The sequence below is a fragment of the Sminthopsis crassicaudata genome, chromosome 1, assembly GCF_048593235.1.
Source record: "Sminthopsis crassicaudata isolate SCR6 chromosome 1, ASM4859323v1, whole genome shotgun sequence".
Taxonomy (NCBI): domain Eukaryota; kingdom Metazoa; phylum Chordata; class Mammalia; order Dasyuromorphia; family Dasyuridae; genus Sminthopsis; species Sminthopsis crassicaudata.
Window position 1 is genome coordinate 97,154,109 of NC_133617.1, and position 14,864 is coordinate 97,168,972.

The 14,864-nt window shown below is 35.7% G+C and overlaps 1 protein-coding gene across 1 annotated transcript in view; it reads right to left on the reverse strand.

Moving 5' to 3' along the window:
* Positions 1-14,864, reverse strand: part of TG (thyroglobulin) — a 375,444-nt gene that overhangs the window by 148,582 nt on the left and 211,998 nt on the right. Inside the window, 3 exon segments of the mRNA XM_074265101.1 lie at positions 2,882-3,081; positions 9,701-9,860; positions 13,733-13,826. Of these exon segments, the coding sequence (XP_074121202.1) occupies positions 2,882-3,081; positions 9,701-9,860; positions 13,733-13,826 (454 nt within the window).

Consider the following 14,864-nt stretch of genomic DNA (forward strand, 5'->3'; position numbering starts at 1 on the left):
ATAGAGCTGAGGGTATAAAAGGCACTGGTAAGTCTTTATCTCAAGACTTAGTTGCAATGTTAACAAAAGCTTCTTCTCAAGGATTCCAGTGCTTTAGATCTGGTTCTGAAATCTCTATATCATTGATTATAGAATTTAAACCTGGACAGATCTTTGAGGAAATGAATTCCAATCCTGCTTTAAACCCACTTTAATCACATTTTAGAAATGGGTTGAAATGATTTGTCTAAGGTATACAAGTCATAAGTAATAGAGGTGAAGGCTAAAGTTTAACTTTTCTGACTCTTAATTCTTCTTATTGTACTTCTTATTTCACTACCATGTTTCTTCATGATGTCACTGACTGACTCTCCATCAATCAAGTCATTTTGGGAGTGTCTCTATGAGCTGTGAGGAAGAGTTTGCACTTTCTCACAACTAAGGACACGGATCTAAAAGAAGACTAGTCAGAACATGGAATACAGCCTTTAGCAATGGAACAGAAGCTAAGTGGATAAAGGGATAGGTCCGGACATAGGAAAATATAAATTTAAATTCTATATTAGACAATTACTAGTTGTGTAACTCTGGGCAAGTCACTTAAACCTGTTTGTCAGTTTTCTCATCTGCAAAATGAGTTGAAGAAGGAAATAGCAAACAACTCTGCCAAGAAAACTCAAATGAGGTCATGAAGAGTTAGATGTGACTGAAATGACTGAAAAATAGCAAAATTCAACTAAATTTTATGAGGTGCTTTAAAGTGTGCAAAGTATGATATATATATATATATATATATATATATATATATATATATATACACATATATACATATATATATATATATATCTTTATACACACACACATTTATATATGTGTATATATACACATTTAGTCCTTACAGCAACCCTCTGAAATAAGAGCAATTATGAACTCCATTTACAGGGAAGAAAACTAAAGTTGTTAAATGAATGGCCCAGACTCATGAAGCTAGTAAGTAGATAAAACAATTCTCCTTGAACAGTGCCCCTTCACTCTTCTTTTTTTCAATGAATATGAAAATCTGATGATGGCCTATTGAGAACACTATGGAAGTGTTCAGCCCATTTCTCAAGGATGATGTCTTTTTCACTAATTAATGTGGCTCCATCAGCATTGAATAGTTGAGATGCACTCTGGCCCACAAATAGCTTTTAGTGAACTAAAAAAGTACTTTGGATTGTTATTGCCAGCATAAAACTGAATTCTATCTGCCTTTTTACTGAGCAAGAATCCTGCATCTCTAAATTTCAATTGTACTTTTATTTTATTTTACTTTCAATGGCATCGAATGCTACCTTCTTAAAGATAGGTAAACTATTCTTCTGGTACACCTTGTAAAGTTCTGAATTTTCCCATCATTTTCATCAAACTAGTTTGATGTTTGAGAGTGTTCTGACCCAGATGAGCACCAAATTTGCTGTACACCAAATCTCTGAAAGCTGTTTCCTTTTTTACTGTTCTGCTGTTGTTAACTATGTGTTGGCTCAATTTATCCTCCAAGTTAATAGCAAACTGTTCCTTCTCAGAAAGAGAATGTGCTCTAATCTATTGACATTATTTTGGTAGTCTTTTTGCCTTGAGGTCTCTTCTTTTGTTGTATATGAATATTCAGCTTGGAAAGGATAAGTCTATTATCAGTCCAGCACTCTGCACCACACATTGCCTTTGCCACTCTCACATTCTGTCTGTCTCTTCTCCTTAAAATCACACAATCTATTAAATGCCAGTGTTTGCTGCAAGTGTAAACCCATCAAGTTTTATTGTGTTTACTAACACCATCAAGCATTCAGACTCTACTGCAGAGAATGCAACTCTTTTGGGCTGGCTACATTGTTTGAATGCCAAATGTACGCTTGCCAAAAAGACTTTTTTTGTGAAGAACTCAGACAGGACAAGCATTCACAAAATGATGAGAAAAAAAACAATATAAGGACTCTTTTAAGAACTTTAGAATTGACTGTCACCCAGCATAGCTTGCCCTCATTAGAGAAGTTACTATGGTCTACGAGCAAAGCAGAATTAGATTAACTCAGAAGAAACACTAGATGAACAAATAAAAGAATCTACCCCAAATGTTCATAGGGACTATTTGTGTTTGATTGCGATAGAGCATTCCATACTCATATTGGTCTGATCAGCCACAGTCAGACACATTAACTTGACTCTAACATAGTGATGTCATTTTGGTTGTCTTTGAGAACAAAGGACAAAACCAGAGTCAGATGAAAACCTGAGAATCTAATCTTGTGATGTCTGATGGCTTGGGTGTATCTTTCTGATAGTCTAACAGTCCCTTGAAAGCTGAAGTGTATCTTCTATCTCTATGGAGCACCTCATAACTATGACTTTTTTCCCCAATACATTCCTTTAAAGTTCATTACACTACTTTGTGAAGGTGCCTTTCATTAAATTAGCCACTAAACTAATCCCTTAGCATAAAGATTCTTAAATCTTTTTTTGGTCATAGTTTTTTGGAAGTCTGGAGAAATCTATGGAAATGTCAGAAATATGTTTTTAAATACATGTAATAAAATATTTAGAATTACAAAAGAAACCAATTATTTTGAAATTTAGTTAAGGGTAGGAATTTCAAGCAGGACAGTGAGAAAAAAAATGTATTTTCAGGGGAGCCCTAAAGTATCTTCTGAATCCCATGATCTAGAAGGCCATTTCACATCCATCAATTAACAAATACCACTTCAGTCAAAGAAACAGCTACCCTTCTTTTCCCCTTACCTCATACCTTCTCCCCCAAACCTTCCATCATCAAAGTTTAAATCAACTTTTTTTTAGTTAGATAAAGATCTGAGAGACCAAGGACTAGACTTTGAGACTGAGGTAAAAGAGTAAAAATAGTACTCACCATCAATATTGCTCTTTTGAAGAGTCTAGTGTTGGCAGTGGTTGTCAGAAGGTGAAGGCTAGTGATGTCAGCACCACCTCGATCTGCTGCCACAGTCACTCGTTGAGGATTTCCACCAAAGCTGGTAATGTGAGCCTGTACCCAATTCAGAGCTGCAACTTGATCCAACAGGCCCCAGTTTCCATTGGCCTCACCAGAACCTAGAAGAAAAACGAAATTGTTCATGTCATTGGCTTATATGTGGAATCAGTAGCCTCCTACCCTTGAATTCAAAAGGTCAGCTCTGCAAGGTCAGGGAATGGAGGAGAGAGGCGACATGTTATATTGGAAGGAACACTGGGCTTGAGCTCTGGAAGGAGCTGGATTCAAATATCAGTTTGAACATTTTAAAACTATATTGCCATGGACAAACCATTTAACCTTATCAAGCCTCTGTTATCATATCTGTAAAATGAAGATAATAATATTATAGAACATGTAATATTTACATTAGAAGTTTGTTGCAAGAGCCAAATAAGACAATGAATTGTAAAGAGCTTTGCAACCCTTAAAGTATTCTCTAAATATTAGTTGTTGCTACTGTTTTGAGGTTCATAAAATACTTGTGGATTTAAAGTATATCATAAATCTCTGATTATCATTAGTAGTAGAAAAGTGGTTGTCTTAGGAAACTAAAAATTAAGTATGAGTAAATAGTGCGGCATGTTAGCCAAAGAAACAAATATAATCTTTGCTGTCATTCAGTTGTGTCTGATTCAAGGACCACAATGTCCATGGGGTTTTCTTGGTCCAAATACTGGAGTGGTCTGTCATTTCCTTTTCCAGTGGATTAAAACAAACAAGTTAAGTGATTTAGCCAGCTAATGAGTTTTTGAGGTTGGATTTGAATTCAGGTCTTTTTGACTCCAGATTTAGCATTCTGTGTACTTAATCACTTAGTTGCTCCTAATGCAATCATAGGCTGCATTAATAGAAGTCCTTTACTCCAGTCTTAATCTGATATCTTAATCTCATAAGATGGAGGTAATATTGTATTCTTGAAGACTATTCCAGTAGAGTATAAGTTTTGACAGGGCTTGCTAAGCTGAAAAGATATTGAGAACAGAGCCAAATACCAGACTGTATGATTGTTATCTGAAGATTGATTCAAGTAAATTTGGAGAGATGCACCAGTGGGTGTTTATGAGTTAGTCTAAAAGACAGTCATCAGAAGGACATAGGAAATAAAGAACATGCTAGGCAAGGAGTAGTTGCATAACAATTGTAACAATAATGATTACACCAATAACAAAATTGGCTCCAGGGCCATTTCTACCAATCTCCATTGAACATAAAAATGAGAAGAATGAAATAAGAATAACAACAGCATATTTATATAGTGCTTTAAGGTTTCCCTAGTGTTTTACATATTTGATCTTTGAAACCAACTCTTCTGATTGATGCTTCTTACAGAAGGAACAAGAGGTGTTTTGTGTAGGGAAGAGAAAATCGGGAATATGATAAAAACCTTCACATATTTGAAATTGTCATATAGAGGAAGGATCAGAGTATTTTGCACTTAGCACATAATTAACACTTAATAAATGTCTTGTCATTCATTCATTGTTTTGCTTGGACCCTGATAGTAAGGTTTGAACAATTGGGTATAAATTATCAAAAGAGATTTTTATTTAACATAAGGAAAAGCATTCTAATTATTAGAGTGATCTAAAGGTGTAATAAAATGTTTTTGTAAGGTAGTAAATTGACTGCTGTGAGAAGACTTTAAGAAGACACAGGATCCTATTTTTGCTGTTGATATTGTTCAATCATTTCGGTCACATCTTACTCTTCATGACTCTGTTTGGGATTTTCTTGGCATAGATCATGGAGTGGTTTGCCATTTCCTTCTCCAACTCATTTTACAGATGAAGAAGCTGAGGCAAACTTGCTTGCACCACACAATTTGAGGTGATAGTAGAATTCAGGAAGATGCGTCTTGCTCCAAACCCAGTACTCTGTCCTTTGTGCTGTTTATCTGCCCCATTGTTGGAGATATTCCATTATAAAGCATGTAAGGCTAAATGTAAGTTTTTTTCTAATATAATTATTATTCATTTCTGCATTAAGGAGAGATGGGGCTCAAGGAAGAAAGAAACTGGTGGAATAATTATAAATGAAACATTAGACATGAAACCAAACATTCCTGACTTTGGAGAATAGTAGAGACAGGAGGCTGGGATGATGGGGAAGGAGCATGTGAGGATATGTGGGCATGAAGCCTGGGTAGAATGAGAACATGGGATGATTTGACTCTACTTTTGAGTTGGATGAATGAATGAATAAAAAACCAGACAAATAGCTTTGGAATACTTTTTAAATAGCCTTATTCAGTAGTATAGGAAACCAAGGGGGAGAAGGTGGTGCTACAATCATTAGATTTGAAGCTGGATTAAGTTGTAAAATGAATTCATCCAATCTATTTGTTTTCCATTTGCAGAAGTCTGGGCTCAAGACATATAGCTATATAGCTTTCTTCAGCTCCCACGCTTCCAGACATTGAACTTTGGTCCATCCTTTAAATGCGAATTTAGATTATTTTCACTATTTTTTCACTATATTACATTTCCTCCAAAACTTCACCTATTATTATTCTTAATTCATTGTGTCCATGTGCTATCTTCTGAACTAGATTGTAAATATCTTAGATCAGTAAGTGTGTTTTTTATTTATTTATTTTTCTCCAGGAGTATAAATGTGATACTCAGTACCCAACAGTGGGTCAAAGGAATACCTGTTGGGAGTCTGAAAGCCTTCCTGAGTTCCTAAAACCTAAAAAGACTGGCATGGCTCTAGGGGAGTTCTATGCTAGGACATCTTGGCTCAGGGTTTTGCCAGAAGCAGAGGCCAGGTAAAACAATGCTCCAGGAATGAGTATGAAGCATGAGATAAACACAGTAGGCATCCCATGCTCCATTCTCACTTCATGAAAACAACGAACTGCACAGTGGGATGCTAGTGACTACTAAAATATGAATCCCAAAATGATAACATTTCCTACTGTTCACTTAAAACAGCACTAATAAAATGAATAACTTGTCTGTTCAGAGATAATTTCAGAATTTCTTCAAGTGCATTTTACTTGCTCTCTTACTGGAGAAGCCATTAGTGAGCTTATCAGTGAGACTTCCTGAACCCCATGCTGTTAGTTTCATTAAGTGGAAGAAATTTAGAAGTTAAATGGAGGGCAGAATGGTAGAAAAATCAGTGGAGCGGAAGTGAAGCTATACAATTCCCTCATTAGACAGGGATGTCCCATTTATCATGAACCCTTTAAAGCAGAAGACCAAAATAATATGTACTTTTTACAGATATTATCTGCCTCACCTGCTCAAGAATTTAAAATGGCTCCCTATAACCTGCTACTTTAAGTCTGAACTGTTCTCCCTGACTTTCAAGAGTTCTCACACATCTAATTCAGCCCCTTCTCTTCAATTTATAAGAAAGAAATTGGGACCAAGAAAAATTGAGTAATGTTCACAAGGTTACAAAATGGCAGCCCTAGGACTCAACATTAAGTCTTCTGTCTAGCTCTTATTTCACTATTAGACCAAGTTGTTTCCCCAGTTTAACTTCTTATTACTTTTTAGCACATACATCTCTCTCTACCCAGTCTCTTCTATTTATTGTTTCCTCAATGTGCTATTCTCTTTCTTTCATGCTGTTCTCTTATTTCCTTCCTAATAATAATAATGATAGGGTCCATATTGGACAAGTGATGTCACAGGCACTCCAAGGTAAAGAACTGCCTGAACTTGTAGTCTTAGAATATTGCCTATGGCACTGACACTTTAAGGGACTAACTTAGGGTCACAAGTCAAGCCATAGCTGGAATATAGCTCGCCATCCAGGTCTTTCCCCTTCCTCGCAGACACCTGCAGCCCCCTACCTCTCAAAAACAATAAATAGTAACTGTTATTCTTGGTACTGTTAGTGCTTAACCTGGAACCTGGCTTAGAATAAACCTATGTAAATGTTGATTGACTGAGTGACTACTCCAATTCCCATTTCTATTGCAAATAAAGCTCTTTATAAATAATAATCCTATGAAATACACAGTAAAAGTGTTGAAATCCTCATTCTACAGATGTGAAAAGCAAGGCTCTGAGAGTTTCTTTTAAATGCATAAAACAAACAAATATACATATATAATATATGTTTGTTGCGTATATGTGTATGTGTGTGTATGCACACACACATATATACATATATGTGTGTATATATATATATATTATATATATATATATAGTTGTTCAATCATGTCTAACTCTTTGTACCTTATGGATCACAGCATGTCAATGCTGTCCTTAGATTTCCTTAATATAGATAATGAAGTAATTTGCCATTTCCTTCTCCAGTAGATTAAGCAAAATGAGATGAAGTGATTTGCCTAGGCTCACAAAGCTAGTATCTGAGGCCAAATTTGAACTTAGTTCTTCTTGACTCTAAGCCCAGAGCTCTATCTATTGAATCTACTGAATCACCTAATGTATGGAAGATTACAGCCATATTCATAACTATATATCTATGTGTATATATCTCTTTCTTTCTCTCTGCTGCACAGAGTTCCTTTCAGAGATGTAATAGTATATAACTATATAACTATATATATACATATAGTGTATAGTGTGTGTATGTATACAGCCATATATACATATACATGTATATATTATATATGTGTGCTATATGCTACATAAACTATATACATGTATGCATATGTATGTATACATATATAAAGTATATATAAAACTATATATAATATGCATGTATGTGTGTCTGAGTGTATATATATAATATATATGCATAGATATATACATATATGAAACTATAATATATAAAACTATATATAGAATTTGTGAGTGTATTTGTATATATACACAAATATATATATATATATACACATATAGATTGTATGTGAATGTGTATATGTGTATGTGCGTTTTTGCAAAGTATAGAAGTTGGATGAGTCCCTGCTCTCAGGGATGCCATAGAAAGTATTGCAAGGTTGGACTGGAGTAGGAATTCAATGTTTTGAAGATGATGGTCCTCTCTGGAAATCTGATAAATCCCATGAACCATTTCTCAGAAGAATGTTTTTAAATGTTTAAAATACATAGACTTATAAGATAAAACAATTATATTGAAATATAGTTATCAAAATATTTTTTAAAAGCTCTTAGACCTCAGAATAAGACTCTTTGCTGTAGTTAGGACCCCCGCATCTACATATGGAGCTCTTTCCTAGTTTTTGTTTCTCTTTATCCATTCTTCTCTTTTCTTCACATTCACCAGTCTTATCATGGTGTTAGATGGATACAGTTTGTTGTTCAGCTGAAGTCAGGATATCTGGATTAGAGAATCATGTAATTTTTGGACAAATCATTCCATCCTCTAACCCTCAGTTTTCTTTTTTGTAAAGAGGAGTTTAGAATACTTCTAAAGTCTTTTCAACTCTTAACAATCCATAAATGTATGAAACCATATTTTATAAAATATAAAAGGCTGAACATATATGTAAAAGACTAGAGAGTGGGACTGCACTGGTGATTTCATTAGTACAGTTAAGAAAACAAGCATTTTAAAACACCTACTTTATGCCAGTCACTATGATAACCTGCCCTTAGGGAGCTCACAAATGGAGAAGATAAAATGAAAGCAAGTGTGTGCAGTTAAGTTACAGTTTAAGTTGGAGGCAATATCAAAAGGAAGGGACTACCATTACCATTATGGAAGATGAGGAAAAGGTTTTTGCAGAGGGAAGGGATGTAGATGAGATTTGAAGAAAAGCAATGAAGCCAGGAGGAGAAGACATTTTCTTTTCAAGATTTGCAGAGCCCTTTTTGGTGATAAGAAAAATGGTAGGTTTGGAGTTAGCATCTAAGGTGGAATCTTAGCCCTGGACATGGGCAAGACTTGTGACCATCCTGGGTCTTAGTTTTTTCATGTACAAAAGTAAGGCAACCGGATCTGATCTCTCAGGTCCTTTCAACTCTCTATGTAGTCATCTCTGAATCCGTTTGTGTTTGTGTGTGTGTATATGTGTGTGTGTGTGTGTGTGTGTGTGTGTGTGTGTATGTGTGTATGTATGAGTGTAGAGGAATGTGAGTGTAAGCAGTGAAATTATTGCAATTCTCTTTTGACACATAAGAATGCAGAAGCTAAAGGAGATAGAATGACTTGCCTCATTCATGAGACAGAGATGGGATACAAACACAGGTCTTTTGGATTCCACTACACTATGCTGCCCCTAAAGGGTCTCTTTATTACTAAAAGGCCTCTACAGAAGGCAAACAGTGGAATTATTTTTGCTGGAAACCTATGACATCTATGTCACTGGAGATTTTCAAGAATAAGCTACACAATCTGGGCCTGTCCCAGAATGGTATAAAAGGATGCAGAACTGTTTTCCCAGACAGGTAAGAGGATAGTGTTGAGTGGAAATTTGTTATATGCACATAATGAAATCCCTTTTGCCAACACAGATCATCTCTCCCTCCTCCAAACCACTGAATTATTTTCTCTCTTATAGTGCTTAATATTTTGCTTTATGCTATTTTTAATTGTGTCTATGTTCCATTTCTCTTTAGACTCTAACCTTTGGGCAGGAATCATATTTTTAAATATTTCATCTAGCAGACAGTAGGTACTTGTTGAATTATTAAGAAATCTCAGCCAATTGTTATTCTCTAATACTTAGGAAATAGAACACACACAACTGCACATAGTAGGCACCTAATAAATATTTGTTGAATGACGATTCAATGAATGAATTCAACTCACCAGTGCTCAGGAAGCCAAAAATGCCAACTCGGTAATTTGCAGTGACCACAATAATATCTCCAACTGCAGCAAGGAATGATCCTTCCAGGTCTAGTTGCTCCCGTCTCCCACCATTTTCACCAGTATTGTGGAAAAACACTAGCACTGGTGCATTCTGGCCCTGAAAAAGAGAGAGAGATTTTTTGGCACTGATGGAGAAAAGATATCTGATACTTGGCTCAGCTTCAAGTGTGCAAATTGGGTTCATATGTTTTTATTCCTTATCTAGAAAGACTTTTTCTCTTTAGTGTAGTCCTAAGATAGGACTTTTCACTCACCATCCTAATTTTAGGAACTTTAATCCTTGATATGTTATCAGTTTCTCTTTATCAGATAGGCCATAAGTAATGATTAATGAGAGGGAATACATAGAATTCTAAAATATCAGAGTCAAAAGATCTTTTATCCAGTCCCTAACAGTGCAAGAGAACTATAATATAGAGTAGAAGGAAGATTGGGCCTCAAGTTATAATATCTGCATTCAAATTCTGGCTCTTTTACTTAATACCCAAAAGGTTAAATCCCTTCCCATGTCTGAATCTGAGTTTTGTCACCTGCAAAAAGTTCTCTAAGGTCCCTTCCAGTTTTAAATCCTTTGGTCCTCTGAAATAGGGGCAAGACCAGAATGAGGGTGACTTCCCCAAATCAGTGGCAGTGTCAACAAGAATCCAGGCTTCCTGACTTTAATTCTCTATCATTCTACTACTGTAAGCTGCCTTCTTTATAGTTATACATAATACACATACAAAACATAGTGACCATTTTCTTTACTTCCCCAAAAGGAAACTGGAAGAACTGATCTTTCAATGCAAGCAAATAATGAAGCTATGTATTACATATATATATATATATATATATATATATATATATATATATATATATATATATATATATATATATATATATGTTTATATATATATATATGTATGTATGTATGTATGTATGTATACACGTATGTATTTTGTTGTTGTTTAATAGATTAAATGTGTCCGATTCTTTCTCACCCCATTTGGGATTTTCTTGGCAAAGATACTGAAGTAGTTTGCCATTTCCTTTTCTAACTTATTTTACAGATAAATTCAAATTTAAATGACTTACACATAGTCATTCAGCTAATAAATATCTGAGGCTAGATTTAAATTCAGGTTGTCCTGATTTCAGGGGCAACACTCTATCCACTGCAGCACCCAACTGCCCTGCCCCCATACACATTTATACATATACTTAGGAGTAAATTACTTATTTAGTGCCAAGCTCCCCACCCACCCAAATGATCAAACTAAAGGGTGTTCTAGATTAAGATTCACTTGGGAAAACACAAAGATCTGGAATTCTTTAGCTGTAGGAAAACATCAATATGCATGAATCACTCTTTTTCTGAATCTCCTATTTTTTTTCTTCTGAATCAGCAAAAGAAAATGCTTGCCTTGTTACCAATGAATAGAAATGAAGCAGATGGGAATGGAAAGTGAAGAAGGTAAAAGCAATGAGTCAGTCAGCTCTCAGCTGCATGAAAGCAACTCAGGTCAGAAGCCTTTTAGGCAAATAGATCCAGACTATGGATACTTTTTTTGACATTGCTTTTACTCTCAATTGTTATTATCATCTCCATTTAACTGGGACGACTGAAAGCAATAATCCACCCACTAAAGATGCCACAGAGGTTCTTTGATCCAGGTCCTTGGAGGCAAAGTGAGACTCCCTGGGGAGAACAGAAGGGTCATTCACCCAAGGCAGAGTACACTAATTAAGTTGGCGAGATCCAAAAGTAGTGATGTTATTGCAAGCATACTTAGGACAACGGTCACCACTGCCTAGTCCAGCACCATCAGTTAAGTAATAAATTTTAATCTATTATTTGTTCACACACTCTCACAGAGGGTTAGAATTAGATGCAAAGATATGCTAGAGCCAGCTCAAATCAAATCTAGAGGACTGATTTTTAAATTCTCAGGGTGTGTAATGCCATTTTTAATGCCCATAGTACTTTTCTTTTTTTCCAATAAAAGAAATCTACAGTATTTTGAATAGTGCCAAGTGTATATATACATACACACACACACATATATATATATATATTTTACAAATATACCATATATGTGCTGAAGTCAGTACATAGAAGGCTATATTCCACTCCCCCAGAATAGAATACTATCCCTACTTAATGAACATTATAAATGTTTTAGGGATGGTTGGGGAGCTTCTCTGATCTGCAAAACCTGTGCAACTGAGAATGCAAGCTGTGGTTCAGTGAGAAAATCAAGCCCTATGGCTTAGTGTCAAAAAGTTTTGTTGTCTGTTATGATGGAGCAATAATCCTTTATTAGTCCCATGGATCTGTGGTTTGCTGTACAGTGATCCCTTACTGGGTCCTTGTAATTGGGTGGCTTTGTTAAAGATGATGGACAGGTGGATTAAAGAGAGGAGTATATTTCATAAGAGAAGACCGAAGTTCTCTCTTTTCTCTCTGCCCTCTGACAACTGTCTCTTGAACTTCCAGCATAGCGGAAGGCAATGATATGGAAACGATTTCTCTTCCTTCTTCTGGCAGGAACTTTGATCATCATTAGCACACAACAAGGAGAATATGTGCTTGCTTAGATGAATCAGTGTTTGGGCCCCAACAGTCTAGCTGCCTCCCTCTTTTTGTTTCTTTCCTTAATCACAAGTAGCCAAATAGAGATCACAAGAGGCATTTTTCCAGCCCATATTATGGTTATTTCATTAACTCAGTCATTGAGCATTGTTCACACAGCAACATCAATATTATATGATGATCAATTCTGATGAATGTGAGTGACTCTTTCCAACCATGAGATGATTGATACCAGTTCCAAATGATATTGTGATGACGAAAGCCATCTATACCCAAAAGGAGGACTGTGGGAACTGATTATGGATCACAACATAGCATTCTCACTCTTTTTGTTGTTCGCTTGCTTTTAATTTTCTTGCTCATTTACTTTCCTTTTTGATCTGATTTTTTTTCTGCAGCAAGAGAATTATATAAATATGTTTACACATATTGGATTTAATATATATTTTAACATGTATAACATATTGGATTGCTTGCCATCTAGGAGAGAAGGTGAGGGGAAGGAGGAGAAAATCTGAAACACAAAGCTATGCAAGGGTGAATGTTGAAAAAATGATCTGTGCTTATGTTTTGAAAATAAAAAGCTTTAAAGAAAAAAAAAACTCAGTCATTAAATAGTGTTGATTGTATAGTAGGAAACAGTACTGGGGATATGGCCACAAATTCTTACATGAATTACTATTCTAAAAAATTCAGACTGAGCTGAAAGTAAAATCCTCTCAGCAGTCCTATAGTCTCCCAGGATGGGAGTGAAGAGTTACAGCTTTATGTTTTAAGTATTTGTCAGTGAAGGTTTATGAGTTTTCTGTGTTTTAAATATGTCTTTTGTGGCAGAGGAAGTATGTAACAGTCCTTCCCTAGATACCCACAATTGTGTACATTGAATACCTTTTTTATTGAAGGGATCCCTTTTTTCCTTTTTGGGAAATCCCAAAACATCATCCATGCCTAAGTTTTAATTAAGAGATTTTACTTTGCACAGCAAGGTGAAAGGAGAGAGGGGGATTATATGTAGAGAATGTGAGGAAAAGTCTGTTCTACTCTGGAGATTAAATGCAATTCATATGAAGTCAGAGTTAGTTAGAGGTTGGGTCTCAGATGACATACAGAAAACAGCACTATTTTTCCTGGATGAAGATGGAACAATGAAGGTGCCATAAATACTGCAACTAGTGTTTACAGGAGAGGAATGACTTAGCACCATGCAATCTGTACTCTCATCCTGACCTGCATTTGACCAAGGGTTAGCTGGAATTATGACCGTGGGAACAGGGGAAAACTAATCAAAATACTTGGAGCTTGAGTCTGAAATCCTGACCTTGTTGGCCCCAAGAGGAAAGTAATTTTTCAACACTGCCTCATTTACATGTCAAATATCCAAGTAACTTAATACTCACAAGGTTTTGAGGAACAAACACATTCAGGTACAAACAGTCTTCACTGACATTGGAAGATGAAGTCTTTCCAAATCCAGGCTGCCAACAGTTGGCCCTAAAGACACAAGTTGAGTTACCTTAGGCAGAATTACACCCAAATTAACTTTCATGACCTTCAGTATCTCCTGGCTCTCTTTCCTCTTGTCCTGCTGTCCCCTCCATCCCATCCCCATTGCTAAATTAATGGAGGAAAGAGACCCAGTATTAATATTTCATGGGGTTCTTTGTTTTTAAAAGCCACTTTTAAACATTTGTAAAAACACATTCCAAACCACAGAGTTGAGACAGAAATAAAAAATGTCTCTCTGTGTACTGAAGTCTCATGGGCATTTTCATGCATATTCATTCCCCTGGCTGACCATCTAGAATGCAAATGAAATACAGAAATGGGTAAAGCAGGTGAAAGAGAAGCAGATCCAGGGTTCACCAGAGTAATTTGGCCATTCCTACAGAGACAGCTTGGTCTAAAAGGATCAGAAGATCTGTGTTCAAATTCTGTTTCAGGCCCTTCCTTTTCCTGGTTGACCTCTCTAAACATGCATTCCCTTATTGTAAGGTGGTTTTAATAGTAATTGTCAACACAGGGTTATAAGAATCAAGTGAGATAAAATACGAACATAATTTATAAACCTTATATCTATTTTGTGCTAGATATGGGCAACTTAGGTGGCACAGCATTATTAGAAATAATGCTAGGCCTGGAGTCAAGAAGACCTGCTAAATCTGGTCTTAGACATATATTATCTATGTGATGCTGGGCAAATTACTGACTCCTATTTGTGTCAGTTTCTTGATCTGTAAAATGAATTAGAGAAGGAAAAGGCAAATCATTCCAGTGTCTTTGCCTAAAAAAAATAAGATCACAAAGAATTTGATATAATTAATCACCAAATAACAAGTGGAAATGTATTTATCTTTACCATTCACACCATTTTATTCAATCCTGCCTGTCACTAACTGTTTATATTTGAAAGAAAGCTGAGTTAAAGGAAAGCAAAGTAAGGTATGCAATCAATCAATATGAAGTATGGGAAATGGGAAATATGAAATTTCTTGATGTCAGGTACTATGTTAGGCAATGAAGATAGAAAAT